This window comes from Natator depressus, chromosome 17 (assembly GCF_965152275.1).
Source record: "Natator depressus isolate rNatDep1 chromosome 17, rNatDep2.hap1, whole genome shotgun sequence".
Taxonomy (NCBI): Eukaryota; Metazoa; Chordata; order Testudines; family Cheloniidae; genus Natator; species Natator depressus.
Window position 1 is genome coordinate 8,782,260 of NC_134250.1, and position 18,047 is coordinate 8,800,306.

The following is an 18,047-nucleotide window of genomic DNA, read 5'->3' on the forward strand; positions in this document are numbered from 1 at the left end:
ACATGAGTAACAGGCACCTGTGTGCCAAGAAAGGAATTTGCCAAAATGCATACATATTCCTTGCTTTCAACAGAAATAAATGTACTAGCCCAGGGTTTCTTTCATCATCTCTTAGTTTTAATATTCAAAGCAACCTTATTCAAAGAGATAGCCCTAGTGAAAATTAGTCATAACATGCCTCAGGGTTAAATTCTCCTTTCAGATCACTGTGCTGGGCTCTGGCTCTGAAAATTCTTCTCGCTCAACATGCACTGATCTCTCATTGATGTCAAAGGAAGAACAGAACATTAGGGTCAGGATTTGCAATAGTGAGCTGAAGAGAGAATTTTGCTCTTGATCCTTTTGCCTAGGCTATAACTCTGCTGTGTCTCTTTTAAATGCAGGTGACCGAGCCCTGTCTTGGAGAATTAGTTAACAAGGTTGCATTCAACCAACTCCCATGAAGAAAAAACTAGACACCATCGTAGAGAAAAGTGCTAAGGAACATGAAAGTAGATAGTTGAAATGAGCATGGGTCTACTAGAACAGGATGAATAATTTAATCCTAAATTTTAATTTCCAAAATTGAGAATTACATTAAGGGAGAGAAGTTGGGGGTAGTGGAATAGAATAAAATATTTTCATCTGAAGGGATTGACTACTGCATCCAAGAACAGATCAGCTTCAAGGCCCCTGAACTGACCTACTACTAATTCTGGGTAAAAAAAAACGCACCCTGGGAAAGTCCTTTCTCAGTCTGGTGGTGCCTGACTTCAGGCACTTTAATAAACGGCCTGATTGAGCATGCCCAACTTCCAGTGACTTCAACGTGAGTTACGTGTGCTCCACACCTGGAAGAAAGGAGGCCACTTTCACCCTGACTCTGCAATGAACTTCATGAGGGAAGAACCCTGAACCCATGCAGAGCTCCACTTCATCCAAGAATCCAGCCATTCAGAGATCGTTGAAGGACTCGGGGGCCTTATTTCGGTGCCTAACTTTAGGCATCACCCACATTTTGGAATATTATTTAGTAGATTGAGAAGAGGTGGGGACAACACTTACAAATCCCTACATTAAAAAGAGAGCCACAGCTAGGTTGGTTTGTTTTCCTTCCACGGTACCAATTGGTTTCCCAAGTTATAAGCCTCTCCCGTGGGGACACCAACACCCCACCTGTGCGCCAGCTACAGCAGGGTTTCAGGAAGCACCATCATTTCAGCCTGCTGGCATGCACTGATTGAACATCCGGGGAGCAATATCCCTTAACCTAACTCGTTCCACTGAAGGAAGTCCGGGCTATTAGGGATCTCTTCCCCCTCCCAACTGTTGTTATGCAGCACCTAGCACAATTGGGCTCCAAACTTCGGATCGCGGTTTCCAAGCTCAACCCCAATCCAAGTACAATAATTATTTATTATTCTGCATGACAACAGTTCGTAACACTTCACAAGCCGGCCCTCCCCTCACCCCCAAAAAATCATAAAGTTGGCTAAAAGATCATGAAATTAACAAGTATAAACGCAGGGCACTTTTTATTTGCCCTTTGGAGTCTTACGGGGTCACATTTTCTAAAAAGTTTTTTCAGAACAACACTGCGTGGGGAAGGGGCAAGGAGAGGAAAGGGTTTCAGGACTGCAGGCAAGGGAGGCAGTGTGGCCTAGCAGACAGAGCATAGTATTAGGACTCAGAAGACCTGGATTCTACTCCTAGCTCCTCCGCTGACCTGCTGGATGACCTTGGGCAAGTTACTTCCCCTCTCTGTGCCTCAGTTTTCCCACATGCAAAATGGGGATAACTATGCCCTTTGCACCTCCTTTGTACAATGCTTTGAGATCTACTGATGAAAGGGCATTGGATTGGGACTCAAGAGACCTGGGCTCTCTTCCTGGCTGTGCCCTTGGCCTGGTGGGTAAGCTAGATAAATTTTCCAACGGGTCTCAGATTTGCTGATCCCCCTTTCCAACCCCCCCCCATTAAGTATCGTTGGTAGTTAACCCACCCACTAAGGGAAGGAGTAGGGAAAAGAAACTCACACAGACTTTGGACTTTTGGTTGGTTAGTACAGGAAAGACTCAGTTCTGCCTAGGAAACACCTTCAAGCACCCTCACTCTATGAACACAGCAGGGGTCAACCAAGGAAAAGTTAAATACAAAGCGGGGGGTGGGGGGGGCAGTGGAAGATTGAGCAACAATGTATGTTTTTCTAAAAATATGCTGGCAATGGATTTGCTCCATCCTGACTCGGTAACTCTGAAGAAAGTATATAAAGAGGTTGTCAGATTATACAGAAAGAAGAAACTATCTAGGCAGAAACAAATGAGAACCAATTATAACTAAAAGACCTCCTGCACAAATAGAATTTTGCCATTAAATATCATTTATCCCATTTAATTAGTATTTTCTGGACACAATACTTCGAACTAAAATACCGTTCTGTCTCCTTGAAACTTGTAATTATTGTTGCGACCTGCACTATTATGCATCTCCTCTGCTTTCTCCATCCTGCATGCCATTTAAAGCTGCAAGATTTTCAATTATCTATGCTGAACTGTCAAAGACACCTTTAAGAGAAGGGGAATAATGTGTGACTCAATTCCTCTAAAAAGGAAAAGAGATCATTTTTAGTCAGAATGAACACGCTGCATCTTTCATCATTCTATTTTTGTGAATAAGAGTAAAACAGGCTATTTAAAACATCCATTTAAATGCAAATTTTGATATCCCAGGAAGAAAAAAAAGAAAGTTAATCATTTACCATAGACAGGATTATTTCCCCACTCCCACAGTTTAAATGTTAGAGTTGCACACTGTGCGTAAACTCAGTAATTCACGCACCACCTCTGCACCTTTAAATGTTCACAATGGGGAAGACAACATAGGTAGATGCTTGCTCTTTCAGTAGTTCCATGGCTATTTCACACTTACCCAACATTCCCATCCCTAGCATAAAAGCGTCCATGGTATATGGTAATCCTCGTGCCCTTCCTCTTGTCCCTGGTGGAAACATCACTTCTTTAGGTTGTGCTTTCTTACATTCTACCTATTGAGCAGAAACATGTACAAATGAGATGCAAATGAATTCCATGTAAATGTCAAATGCAGAACTGAGCTAGATAAAGGGGGGAAAATTATTTTTAGCTTTGTTTTTTTTCCAAATGTGAACTTTAAAAATAGTCCACCCGTGTAAACGAGTCTAAAAAGAATAAATATGTGCATGTCTCTTTAAACACATAGCAAAACTCTGTTAAAATGATAAAATGCAGGTTTAATAAGTTGTCCTGTTTCTGAAACAAAAACCTATGCTCTGTTTACGCTCAAATGATTCTTTGCAGGCATGGAATGAATGAAGGAAAGTCATTGGCACAGTTCTATTACGAGTGATAACAGAAAATGACTATTGGTGATCATTACAGAAAGCTCCATTTTAAAACGGGAATAAAGAATCAATATTTCTACCTGGCAGAGGAATTTCTTTAAATCCTACCAGTAAATGATCCACATTCTCTCTCTTCTAGTTACTCCCTTTATCTTTTGAAGTTTCTTAAAGCCATTTAAATCATATAACAAATCTCTAACTAATAACTTTTTAAAATCTTGCAATCACAAGGGTAACCAAGAGAGTACAGGGGTGCTTTGACAGTGTGAGCTTCAGAACAGATTCTTGTCTCATGCACCAGAACCAAGCCAGTGGATAAGGCATGGAATTAGGAATCAGAAAACTTGGGTTTGAGGCCTTGGCTCTGCCACTGATTTTTGATCCTTAGGCAAATCCCTTCACTTCTCAGTGACTTTTCTGTCTCCCCTCCTACCCTTTGTCTGAATCGGTCTATTTAGAATACAAGCTCTGTGGGATTGCTTCTTACGACATATTTGTACAGTGACTAGCACAATGGGACCCTGATCTTGGCTCTTGTCACGATTGTAACACAAATAATAAAAGCATCTGCTTTTCTGATTGTGGACTCAACACACCAACCTCTAACCCGCAGCAAAGAAGAACAGAATTGGCAATGTTTAGCATATGCAGATTGGGCTGGTGGATTCACTTTAAGCAGGGGAACATCTCTTCCACAAGCCCTGCTACTTGAATGAGCAGGCACAGGTGGGCGTGCTTTCTGTGTGAAAACAGGTAATTACACCCGATAAAACCAGGGAGGTAGAATAATACAGCTAAATGCCTCTGTTCCTAATAGCCCTATCAGTGACTGTGTGTTCATTGTCTTATGAAAACTGACCGCCTGTTCCTAGGCAACCTGATCAGCGAAAATTTCAGGTTTACATAATTTTCATTTAGGTAACATAAAGGTTAACTGACTGTAATGGGAGTATTTTAAACAAAACCACCTACTCTTCCCCTTTCTATTGCAAACCCCACGACAGATCTTATTTACTTAGCTTGCTCGCAACACTTCACAAAGCAATAATGCTCAGATTCCGCCAACAACGATGTCAAAACACTTGCATCTTGCCAACAGATCTGCCAGAATCCATCAAACTTTGGAATGAAATGCCTCTAGAGTTCTTCTGATGTCACTGTTTTGCCAGTGAGTGCCTCGGTGAGGATTGCTCAGTGGGTATAGTGGGAGAAGAGCAGGGAGAGGAAAGGGGAGCCACTGGAGGAAACTGGAAGTATCTGAGAGTCTTATGATTACAGCATACAGGAAACCTTGGTTCCATACCATACCACAGGTGCTGGAACTAGGGGTGCTGCTGCACCCCCTGGCTTGAAGTGGTTTCCATCATATACAGGTTGGTTCAATGACTCTCAGCACCCCCACTATACAAATTGTTCCAGCACCCCCATTCCACACACCCCACCTCTGCCACTGACTGACTTGCTTTATAATCCTGTTCAAATGGCTTCATTTCTCTGTGCCTCAGTTTCTCCATCTGCAAAATGAGGACAATACACATCCTGCAACACAGCTGCGTTGGGATAGGAATTCAGATGTGCAAAACATTTTGCGGTCCTCAGAAGGATGCTGCTATGTAAAGGAAAAATACTGTTACCGTGAGTGTTCTTTGCTGGATATATATGAATTGTGGGTGACTGATGAGACTAGCTGCAAAAGATTTAAAAGGAGGCAGGCAAAATAGGTTAAACAAACATTATGAACAGGAGAGGCATCTCAAATGGAGACACCCACTCTCTGCATGTCCTGTAAACTCAGGCAAAGCCATGGCAGTACCAGCCGTGTATTCCTTCCTCTTCGGCGATGGTGATGGTGGCAGTGAGTCCTCAGTGAAGGAATACATCCGCAGGCAGAGGGAGAAACAAGCAAGTGACTTTCCCACCCTTTTAAATAATGGGTCTGTTCTCATAGCTTCAGCCTCCCTGCTGTTTAGAGCAGCACAGAGGGATCAACTTGCGTCGATTTGTCCTCCTTCCTTCTCCTCAAAATGTTTATTGGTTCACAATGTCCTGGGCTGTGTGAATGAGAGCTTCATGGACAGACACGAGACTGAGCAATAGGGTTTCACAGCAGTCTCTTTTAAAGAAAGCGTCAGAAAGAGAAGGAAAAAAGAAAAAAATCCTTCCACATTCATTAATTCAAAATCTCAGCATAGGCCTCTGATGGTGTATATTGCATCTATCTAGAGAAGAGGATGGTTAAGGCCCTGGACTGGGACTCAGACAATCTGGGTTTCAATTCCCAGCTCTGCCACAGATTTCCTGTATAACCCTGGGCAAGTCACTTAATCTCTCTGTGCCACATGCTTCTCTGGCTCCCAAGTGTTTGTGAAATACTCAGATACTATGGAGATAGGGACCATACAAGTATCTAGATAAATATAAGAGAAACAGATCAAAGGGAAGAAGAACAGGATCTACCATACCCCCAAGCTCGACTGAGTGTCTCTTTTCCCACAAATTCAACCCTGCACTTGAAGACACTACCCTGTTTGCTGTGGTAGCTAGGAATGAAGCTCAGAATTCCCCCATTTTCTTAGCACTATCTGGAGTGGCCCTTAATGCGGACTGCTTCACCTCGCAGCAATTCAGGCCACTATCAGCTTCCATTTCAGTTCATAAGGGTTTACTCTCCATAAAGTTGTCATTAGCATTTAGATTCTAACCCCCCTAAATTCAAAGTGAAGCTCAGGGGACACTTATCATTTATTATTATTTGTCAGCATTACAGAAGCACCTAGAGGCTAGAGTCCCATTGTGCTAGGCACTATACAAACACAACGGAGACCGTCCCTGTCTAGAAGAGTTTACATTTTCAGTGTTAAAGAATATAGACAATAGGTGGCTACAACAAACAGATAGGTGGAAACACAAGGAAACAATGAGACCCTCATAAAAACAGTGGTCACAGCAAGCCAGCCACCTAGCCACTGTTGAGTTTTTTTTTGCAGACATCATGGCAGAGGAAAGTTTTAAGGAGGACCAGAAGGGCTGGAATGGGAAACTGACCCTAAATTCAAGCAAAATGCTTGAATCTTTGACATACCCTTTCAATGATGTTTCCAGTGAGTTTTGAGTCTAAATGAAATATGGCAGGCTTCCCATGAATTTGAGTTTTGTGGCCAAGAGCTGCCACCCCTCTTGTTGAAACCCGAATGGCCGGGGAAAAAACCATGATGCTACTTCCTCCCTGCTCCCAGATCATCCTATAAAAGCAAGGGTCCTTCCTCAGGCAACAAGTACACAACACAATCCCATGTTCTCGTGTGTTCTCTCTAGGTACCAGATGAAAAAGTTCAGCACCCACCTCTGCAACTTCCCTTTGCTTGTTTTTAATCAGAGGGCTATTTATCAGCAGTATGCCCAATTCAATTTCCTCAGGCAAATTCAAATACAGTGATCAGTGGAGGTGTATCATTTCATTTCTCAATCATATTCTTCAGCTTCACCACTGCTCAAAATGTCACGGAGTCATTGGTTACACCTCAGAGTAGTTTTCATTGCAAATATTCAGAATGATAAAACATAATCTAGCCTGGCTAGAGGGACAATTAACAGGAAAATGAAGTTTGGATTAACACCGTTAGAAACAATAACCCAGTAATTAGCTTCTGCAACCACAAAACAGACTACCGCTGGTTTCAGAAAGATGATCTTAATTTATGATTTTCACAGCCCACAAGGACATAAGGAGAATGTTAGCCAACTGCAAGTAAGTTTTTACTTGGAATTAAAAACAAAAAACTCACTGGAGGAAAAATATGCCACTCTTAAAACCCTGCAAATGAACATATCCAATCAACACTAAAGATAATCTCAAGGGATTAAGCATTCCTCCCTCAACTGGGAATGGATCCTTCTGGGTGGGGATTTAATACTCATGCAAGATGCTGGACTGGCAACCTGGTTAACTCTCTTACAACAGAGGAGTGTATAGCACAAGCAGCGGCAACGTAAGCTCTCCCTGCATTGCTCTGTCAATTTCCACCAGTCTGATCTGTAGGGAGCACCTTTAACAACATCTGAACACTTCTCATCTATAGATCTCAAACTGCTTTACAAAAAATGGCTACAGCATTATTATCCCTGTTTTGCTGATGGAGAAACTGAGGCACAGAGAGGGAAAGTGACTTGCTCCAGTGGACCAGGAGCTAGACCAAGAATAGATCCCAAGTCTCAGCTCACCTGGCTTAGTGCCCTACCTGAGAAGGTAGTTCACTCTCCATGCTGATGTAGATCCTTGGCCTCTGCCATAGGCCTAATGATCACCACACCTCTCTGCTGAGACTTGCAGCAGAAAGGTCTGTCATTGCCAGCTGCAGAGTTGTTTTTCTTTTCTTGTGATAAGAGAGACCTTTTCATTGGGAACTCAGTGGAGATTACCAAACTCATCCCATACAAGTCCTTGAATGGACATCAGATGGTGGTAACTTTTGGTCACTACCAACCCGGGCCAGACGAAGCTGCCATTGTATGCTGATCTGAGAAATGCAGAGCAGTTGGTTACCTACCCTGTGCTTCATCATGTAGCAAATGGTTCATGCTGGGATCAAATAAAATCCACTGGACCATGTCAAATTTGAAGACAACCATGCAGTATCAGTGACATTATATGATACAATCTAGGACATTTTTACTGAACTGGGACGTGCCAGTGGATTTCACAAAGTGGAAATATATACAGATATTTCAAAGTTAAGACACTCCCCACTGCCTGGTTAATGTGGGCAATCAGCCCATAAATCTGGATGTTAAAGAAATTCTTTATTTCAGCTTTTGCTGTTCACCTTAATAATCTCCCAATTTTGGCGCCTTCCCTGCATGCGGGATGTTCTTCAGGTTCAGTTACCTAACAAAGAAAGTTTTAACTCTAAGGCGAAAATAGCAGAGAAGCTAAAATTCACTGTTTTTGTTTAAAATCTGGTCTTGAAAATTAATATTACACTGGAGTATTCTTGGGTCAGGAGTGAGCAGGCAAACTCGCTGGAACCATGGGTTGTCAAGCTGGGCTGTCAAGTGAAAAGCCTGTTCTACCCAGTATAACAAAACGAGCCGTCAGCTCTCAACACCATGATGTTTCAGGAAAACATGGCTACAACTTACCAAAGAAACCAGAGCTATTTTGGGGGAGGCGGCCAGGGGAGATGGAGTGTTCTTGTATTCACAATGAACAAAAAACTGCTTACCACCCAAAGACAAGGCAACCTTGTCTTGCCAGCAAGGTATAATTGACAGCAAGTTGGATTAGTTTACCTCTGAAGATGCCATGTTGTTCATGCAACTGCAAGCCACAACTACTGCTCATGTAAAACTAAAATCTATATTCACCTAGTAATTCTGTAAAGGCCTATTTACATGAGGGAATACAATGAAATGTTTGTTTGTTTTTTAAAGCCCTTCGAAGTTTGGCAAACCAGAAGTGGTGAATATGAAATAACTGGTCACTTAATAGATGCTCAAACTGTGACAGGGAGGTCAGTGTCTACAGGACAGAATGGAACAACATCTCCCATATTTTCTTGGGATATATCACTCCAACCTGTCCAATAAAGTACTTGACAAGTCTTAGCATTGGAGCAGTTCCTCTTCTTTACTGTGTCCCCCTTGCCAAGCCCTCTCCCCCGCCCCTGCCCTTCCATCCACCCCCAATCCAGCAGGCTTTGAAAACCCATTTTAATCACGGCACACCCCATAGTCTGCAGCAGTTAAATGCACCATGTCTATGGTGTCTTTTAGTGTCTTTCTTTTGGAGGAAGGCATCCAAGTTACAGGCATTCTGCAGTGTCCTTCACTTGACAGATGAGACTCTCAGACCTACACAGCCTTGTGATCTCCGAGGGAGCTGCTGCCTGGCATTGCGCTTCTCCGAGAGAACAGACAAACCTGAACAATCCCACAGCATTCGCTTCTAAAACAACTTCACTCCAGGCTTGCCGCCTCCCACTCCCTCTCCTGCAGGCCTTCAACCAGCCTGAATGAGAATACATCCGCAGGCAGTGGCTATCATTACTGCCAGACTCTTCACACTGCGGTCCACAACAGTGGCGTAACATAATCTCCCAGAACCATTAGCAATGTACTTGGCTCAACGGCCTGGTGAAAGCAATTTTGGAATGTGAGATCATGATAAGCCAAGTTTTGCTGCAGCTTGATGTGATCTGTGGCATCCTAGCTGTACACATTATCTGTAGCAGTAATGCAAAGAACCTCACTCAGGGTCGGGGCCCCATCGTGCTATGCTCTTATGGACACATAATGAAGAGGCAGTCCCCTTCTACAAGGAACTCACACATCAAAAGCCACTGTGGCCCAGTGTTAGAGCTAGGGACTGGAGTTGGGGCTCCTGTGTTTAATTCCTGGCTCTGCCGCTAACTTGATACTTGATCTAGTCACGTAAACCTTTTTGTGACTCAGTTTACCCATGTAAATGGGGAGTGATAATACCTATCTTGCAGAGTGCTGTTGAGCATAACAAGCTTCTGTGCTTTGAGATCTTCATACAAAAGGTACTAGAAAAGGACAAAGTGCTGTTATTGAGGTACTAAATAGAGAAGATAGAAGACTGCTCAAAAACTAAATATATTTACGTGCATATAGAAGCAGGGCTTCTCCTGTCCTAGTCATTATCACTTAGCTTGGCTATAACTTTCCATTGGCTATTTCCCTTCAACCTGTGGGCCTTTAAAATGTCCCTTTACATGTCTGTAGGGCAAGCCAAGGTTACAACCCAACTGCAACCTTATGGCCACATTAAATCACCAACCGTTTCTCAAATGATGTGTGTGCACTGATGGCAAGGCCACTTGGTAAGTCTCTTTGAAGACAAACCCTGTAAAGAGCCAATTTTCCACATTGTGCCCAGAAAGCCTGCTTCTCCGCATTGCACTCCTCAACTGTATAGCAGCCCGGTGCATATTGTCACCTACAATAAAGTCTTAGTATCTTTTACATTAATCGTTATTAAAATGCATACAGAACTACAGTGCGTATAGAGAAGAAAAATAAACAGTGCAAAGAGCGAAAGTAAAATACTAGCAGGATGGGCAGTGTTATCTAGTAGATGGTGCACTGTACTGGGAGATAGGAATTCTAGATGGAATTCTTGATTCAACCACTGACCTCAGACAAGTCTCTTCTCCTCGGTTTCCCTGCCCACCCTTACACTATCTGTCTATTGTTATTATAAGCTCTTAGGGGCAGTCACTGCTGCTTATTATGCTTGTCTACAACAGAACCCCGATTTCAGCTGGGGACTCAGCTTACTGTTCTACTACACCTACTAAAAACACACCACAGCTTTTAAAAAGGGGGACTGAGTAGCTTAGGAGATTGCAAATGACACACAAAGCTTTTACCCTCTGGGTTGGCAGTTATAACCTAGACTGTTTGCACAGATGTTGTAGCTGGGATTGTCCTGTGATGGCAGAGACACAAGCTAGGTGGGGTAATATCTTTTATTGGACCAACTGATGTTGATTTAAGGGACAAGCTTTCAAACTACACAAAGCTCTTCTTCAGGTCTGGGGAAGGAAATCAGTGTCTGAACTAAATATAAATTGGGACAGATTGTTAAGCATAAGGGGTAACATGTTGTAGGGGACCACTTGCAATGGAATAGGCAATTAAAGACTGTTATGGAAAAGGAGTCTGAAGTGGGCCATTAAGAGTAAGCAGATAGGTGTGTGTTACAAATTGTTGTAATGAGCGATGTAGCCAGTCCATGATTTTTGGTATCCAGTAGTATTATGAATTTAATTCCCAGACTCGTCTTTTGAAGGTGTTGTGCAGGTTTCCTTTGAGGATGGAGTATTGATCAGATATGGAGTGATTGCTTTGTGAAAAGTGTTTGCCCATGGGTGATTATGGTGTTCTGGTCTTTTATCATTTTTCTGTGTGAGTTCATTCAAGAGCATAGTGATTGTCTGGCTTCACCCACATAATTATTGCTGGGGCTTTTAGGGCACTGGATGAGGTACACCACATTTTGTGATAGGCATGTATAGGACTCAAGAACCTTGAGAGCTGTGTTGTGGGGGTATTGATCATTGTACCAGTAAATGTGTGTCTTCAGATTTTGCATCTGTTGTTCCGGCAGGGTCTGGTGCCACTTTGAGTTGGTGTGTACTGATCTGTGGGGAGCTTGCTTCTGATGATGAGGTTGGGGGGTTGATTGAAGGCCAAAAGAGGGGTGGGGGAGGTCAGGAAAGATTTTTTTCAGGATGCGGTCCCCACAAAGTATGGGTTGTAATTGTTTGACGATACCCCGTAGGGTTCCAGTGTGGGGTGATAGGTGATAACTAGGAATGTTTGGTCAGTGGTTTTTCCCCCCCTTTATTGAAGCAGGTTCTCCTGGGGCAATTGGGTGGTCCTTTTCATGTTGTGATCTACTTCTCTGGTGGAGTGTCCTTATTTAGTGAATAGTGTGTTTGAGTGCGTACCTTGGAATTTCTCTTTGAAGCAAATTCTGTGGTATATGACTGCCTGACTATAGATAACAGATTTTTTGGTGTGTCTGGGGTGGTTGCTGTATCTTTGGAAGTAAGTGTGGTGATCTGTGGGTTTCTTATATATAGTCATTTGTAGAGTTCCATTATTGAAACTAATCATGGTGTTCAGAAATCTATGAGGTAGTTTAGGTTTTCTGTCCAGAGGATGAAAAGATCACCGTAGGTATCTCAGGTACATCACTGGTTTCATGGTGCATCTATCCAGAGATTCTTCCTCCATGAAGAGGTTGGCATATTGAGAAGCCATCTGAAAACCCAGGGCTGTTCCCATGGTTTGGGCAAAATGTTTGCTGCTAAATGTGAAGTTGTGGGTCAGGATGAAATGGATGATCTTGGCAATGTTTTTGGGGTGGATTTTTGAGCGCTGTGCAGTATCTTGTACGTGAGGCCAGGAGCAATGCTGTCATGGTGAGGGATGTTGGCGCATAGGGAGGTGACATCCATAGTGGCAAGGTTGGTGTTCTGGAGGAGGTTGTTAGTTTCTGGAGGAAGTCAGTAGTGTCTTGGAGCAAGCTGGCCCTTTGTGCAGTCCTGATTTTCCTTCAGTAAGAGTGCTGTGGCCCGATATGATGGGTCTGCCTGGGTTCCCTTGTTTGTGTATCTTGGGAAGCATGTAGAAGGTCCCTGGGATGGGTTGTAGAGTTGTTTGTGAAGGATTTCACGGTATCTTTAAATTCATGTGTGAACTGTGGGGTGTGGGGAGGGGAGGGGAGCTTCTTTTAGTTCTTGATAGACTCAGTGGTGCCAGAGAGTTGTCTGTTGGCCTTGTTGACATAGTCATCGTGATTAAGGACTAAGATAGTGTTCACTTTTGTCTGCTGGTTTGACCACTATCTGGTGGTTGGATTTCAGGGACTGCACAGCTAACTTCTAGGTTGGCCGTTTTAATCGATTCCACTTCAGAGCAGAAAGTTACCACCACCACCGGAATGCTAGTTGGTGGCTCCTATGTATTAATGAATGTGTAGTCACTATTCAGTATTTCAATCTTGATCCAAAGCCCATTGAAGTCAGAGTCCTTCCACTGACTTCAAATCAAGTCTCTAGTGAAAAAAAATCCATCTTGTGTGGCAACCTCTCTGACAGTCTCAGCAGAGAGCCCAAGAACCAGATGGCCCACTCTGGCTGAACTAATGGCTAATCCCTAGAGGCAGGTACCTCCAAGGACAGGGTTTAAACAGAGGTGGCAGCATGGACAAGTTTACTTTTTCTGCCACATTTGCTGTGCATGTTACTGGGGGGAAGGGGCAGAGGCGGAGGACCTCCAGAGCTGTCAAACCAGGGCCAATTTTCCAAAGTGCTAAATTCTCCTCTACTTCATGGGCATATGAAGGATAAACAGAAGTTTGGGAGAAATTCAATAGCTAATGTGTGTATTCATCTATGCTAAAGCATCCTATTACTTTTGTTAGCCAGCGTTCCCCTTTTCCCAGCCTGATCCACCTGTTCTAACTTTTAGACTGTAAACTATTTGGATCAAGGACTGTTTATTCTCTGGCTGCACAACCTTTGGCATAATGGGGCCCAGATGTGGTCAATCACATCTACCACAGTATAAACAATAAATACGAATATCTATTGCATTCTACACCACTGCACAAAATTTTTTAAAGAGAGAGAATCACCCTCACCATATATCCCCACCCCCCACAGACAACATGCTCCGTTTCTATTTGCAAAATAGCCTTTTGTGTAGGAAAAGCCTATCCTGGGATTGATTTGGGTTTTTAAAAAAATGTTTGGAGATAATCTTACTCCCACATACATTTATTAAATCTTACTCCCACGTCATTTATTAAATGCCTCTCTGGCATTTTCTTTTTCGCTTTCATACTACTCATTTACCATTGTGTTTGACATTCTAAGCTTTATAAATGGCAACAGAAGCAGAATGGATGAGCTAAAATTAGCTTCCAAGTGAGAAGCAAAGCTAGAAATAGGCTCACAAACAACAGTAGCCAAGTTACCTTTATTTTCCCACTATGCAGAATGACAACTTGTTGAATATGGGAGAGAGAGAGATCTCAACATTATGAACTTCAGTTGCTAAATCTGGAGGTGCAGTAGTGATGGCTGCCCTCTTTGCTGACAGACCAGGGGACCTCCAGAACTCAAAGCATGAGTTGCTACAGCTTGAGCTTAACAACCAAGTCTCTGTAGATGGGGTCTGCAACTTGTATCCTCTGCAAATTGGCACAAAGGGGGACCTATAACATGCACTTACCAACGGGTTGTGCAGTGGTCAGCCCAGGATGGATTTCTAGCTACTCAAGTTAAGCACTCTCCCAAGGCAGCGATCCATAACTAGCTGTGCGTCATTTTTAGGCACCTGCGGCTCTTGCTCTCTTTTGTGGATTTGGTATTTTATCCACAGACACATCATCAATTGAGATGAGTCAGTCCTGGGCCTACCTCATGCATCCACTACTCTCTCGTGGGCAACTTTTAAAATTAGTGCAGTGAAAGGAGCATCCAGAAAAAGACGCTCAGAGCATCGTGACTTTCGTGTCATGGATGGAGCAGGTGTGACACGTTTTGTTTGTAAGGATTCGTTTTAGTTATCCATGACCCCAAACAGCAGCCGCCCACACCTTTTTATCCCCTGCTCAGTGCAAAGCTCCAGTGACATCTTCACCCACCCCACCTTGTTGTTTCCCCTCCCTCTCTTACCTTAACAGGCCCTATACCTGGGATTCCTCAGGCATCCTTTAGCAGGTCTCCCAGCCCCTCCTTGCCCAGGAAGCATGGGAGGATAGCTGGGTAAAATTCCACAGCAGAACCAGAAGCTAGCTGAAATGTGAGTATTGTTGGTGAACTAGAGGCAGCGGCTCTTGCCCCTTAAGAATGCCCACCCCCTCTTTCCTTGAACTGCCTTCTGGGGCAAGGCTCAGAGGACATTGCGTACTCTTAACCGTGCATCCCAGCACCACCAGAGGGGGTAGCTGGTTAGTTTGTGCCTCTCTCCTTGGGCAGCCGTGTTCTTGCCCAAAGGTGAGGCATGTGTGTTAGTCTGGTGTATCTAGGGCATCTCAGCCTCATAGGGTTACAGGCCCAGTAAATATGGCAACAGCAGCACTGGAGGAGTGTCTAGTCCAGCAACACCAAAAAGGGAGATCAGAAGAGGTCTTGAGAAGTCAGGAGGGGAGGAGCTGGCCAGCTAGCCTCTGAAATACATGGAAGCGGAGAAGCAGGTAAGTGTCATGACCTACAGGTCTCAAATCTGGGTCTGCAGGGCCCCTGGGAGCAGCTGCACTCCAGCCCTGTACCTGGCAGTCTGCTGACAATTGCTTAACTGGGACCCGAGAAGACTAGCCCCAGTTTGAGGCTCTACCCCTGTGCTCCAATTGACAGAATCCCAGAGAGGCTGATTGGCCCACTGGCTCTACTTAAGTCAGCAGCAGGAACAGGAAGCTGGCTGAACTAGACTCCACCCTGCTCCTGCTCCCTTGCATCTGACTCGTGGTTCTTATCTCCAGTTTGTCTCCTGCCTCTGATCTCATGATATCCTGACCTACCCAATTCTTGACTCCTGTCTCATGACTGCAGACTCTGGCTCTGACTACTAGGTCTGGCTGACCGCTGCCTGGCTGTGACAATAAGATGGACACTGCTGAATACAGAGCGGTTACCATAGTGGGGAAAGGAGGTGGAAGAGAACATGCAAACCAAGCACTCCCTAGAAGAATGCTGGTAAGGGGTGTGGAAAGCCACTGAGCCTTCCGCATGAAGACAGAACTGCAAGGCAACCAAAGCCAGAAGGGCAGCTCTAGTAGAGAAGCTCAGTGCCAGCTGAAAACTGTTCCCTACTCCCCACTGAAGCCAGGAGGAAGGGGTGCAGCAACATCACACCCACTGAGAGCTATGTATTGTACAAACCCCACAGGGAATGAGAAACTGCTGAATAACTGCAGGACCTGAGAAGTTCGGGTCCTTCCTCCTAACCAATGCCCTGCACTTGAGAGCATGGCTTAAACACCAGTGTGTGTGTCTGTGTTTGACTGCTAGAACCTGTGACAGACACAGCAATGGTCCACAGATGCCACTGTATCCAATTAGCAAGAATAATGTCTGCAGGAAAAATTGCACCACATTAGATTCTAAAGGGTGGGATTTTTAGAAGCACTCTGTGTTGACCTAACTTTATCCCTGCAGAATTGATGATACCCGAAAACTGTTTCCAATGGAGTCAACAGTGAAACTCCACTGACTTCAATGACAGCAGAATTAGGACAAGGTTGAGTGCTTTTTAAGATCTCCCCATCATGTATAAATACATAGGACACATATGCAGCAAAAGAAACACGCAATTTGTTTGAAATTCTACAGCAGACCTGACATTCCACTACGAATGTATCAAATGAAGTGTCTCAGGCCGCTGCTCACTCACTTTGTCCTGCCAACGTGATATCTCTGAAGTTAAACTGGACTGTACTGCACGATTCTTTTTCATCTCATATCTGTATTACACTAAGTAGCTCACTGAGGGCCAGCATTGAAATCCAGGGAGCAATGCTGATTTACATCAGCTAAGAATCTGAATTTAAGAAAAACCACATAGTGTGAAATAACTGAAGTAATCTCCCAGATATTTTCTGCATCATTCCAAATTTCACATTTCATCCACTGCTAGTTGATAATTAAAAATAGAACAACAAAACCCCTAGATGAACGTGACATAAGGACAAAGCAGCATGAATTCTTGTGAAGGAAAATTATGCGCCTCTCGTCCATTAGGATTCTCTGAGCAGATCCCCAAACCAGCAAATAAAGAAAAACTGGCTGATGTCATTTATTCGAACTTTTGAAAATAATTTGACAAAGACAAAGATAAGAGGCTATTAAGGAAATGAAGTAGTCACGGGGTGAGAGGCCCTGTTCTGCCAAGGGGTTAGAAAGTTCCTGTGGGTGTGGTCTTACAAGGAGTTAATGACCATACCCTCGATATAGCAGGGCACACCCCTCACTTTAACTGCTTTCTGCGAATCTTTATTGCTGTCACTTGACAGGCAGAGAGAGGCAGTGTGGTCTAGTGGATAGAGTACTGAATTGGGACTCAAGAGAGCAGAGTCCTAATTCCAGGTTTGCCACTGACCAGTGGGGAGACCTTGGGCAAGTCACTTTTCCTCTTTGTTTCTCAGTTTCCTTGTCTGTTTAAACAAAAAACAAAAAATGGGAGGGGGGTAGAGACCCCAACCTGCTTTGTAAAGTATTTTGAGATCTACTGATGAAAAGTGCTATATAAGAGCTAGTTATTATACCTCTGTGTTTTTACAGCACCTAGTGACCCCCAATGCTGATTAAGGTCTTTATTATACAAAAACATCTGCATACAGGGCCATTGTGACAAGGTGTGTTGGCATGGAACGGATTTCCAAGTTCCAGTCTATTACTCAAGTGATCTGATGTCATATGACAAGACTGATTTGTTGCAGTTGTCAGTGTGGGATTTTTGGAAATAAAGCAAGCCCTGCAGAAAGCGATACGAAAAAACTATTTTTCCTTCACCAGCTGGCAAGTCTTGCACTCATTTAAATTAACACTTTTACAATAAGCTTTAACTCTCTTTTTGTTAAAGAAAAATAATTAATTGGATGGCTTATTAGGACGAACATCATTTAGCTAATATACAAAAGAATAAGCATTGGTGGCAGGGAGGGGTGTTATTTCAGCCCATATTTGTTTCACCCTGCATTTCTAAGTGTCATTGGTAGCTACTGGGAAACACTAAAATGTAATTGGCCAAAAGAAAAAATTCTGAATAAACCAGTCTAAGATAGGCAGCCTGAGCTAGGCACAAAGTACATTAAAGTTAACAGACCCAAAGTAAGAGCCGTCACCTCTTTGTGTAGACCCCACCTTAAAGTCTGAGCTTGACATCTCAACATATAGCATGCTAAGGAGCTGTTATTTTCATTTCAGACGCACATTGCAGTGAGGAACAATATGAAGAATATTATTTCAGTGCCCTGGGAAAAATTAGCAAGTCAAATATTGAATCAGGCCTCTAGCATATGCTAAGGAGATTGCTTTGATCTTATCCACACTAAAAGCTCTATTATTGAATTTAAAGTCTGTGAACACATATCAGACCACTATACAATGCATATCTGAATACGTTTGAGAAGCAAGGGATGTTTTGACAAAGG

At 43.5% G+C, this 18,047-nt stretch overlaps 1 protein-coding gene across 15 annotated transcripts in view; it reads right to left on the bottom strand.

The window, feature by feature from the left end:
* The window catches only part of MSI2 (musashi RNA binding protein 2), a 382,062-nt gene that overhangs the window by 77,733 nt on the left and 286,282 nt on the right, over positions 1-18,047 (bottom strand). For all 15 annotated transcript variants that reach the window (XM_074974408.1, XM_074974416.1, XM_074974413.1 and 12 more), the window contains one exon: positions 2,908-3,022. In XM_074974408.1, the coding sequence (XP_074830509.1) occupies positions 2,908-3,022 (115 nt within the window). The remainder of the gene's footprint in view (positions 1-2,907; positions 3,023-18,047) is intronic.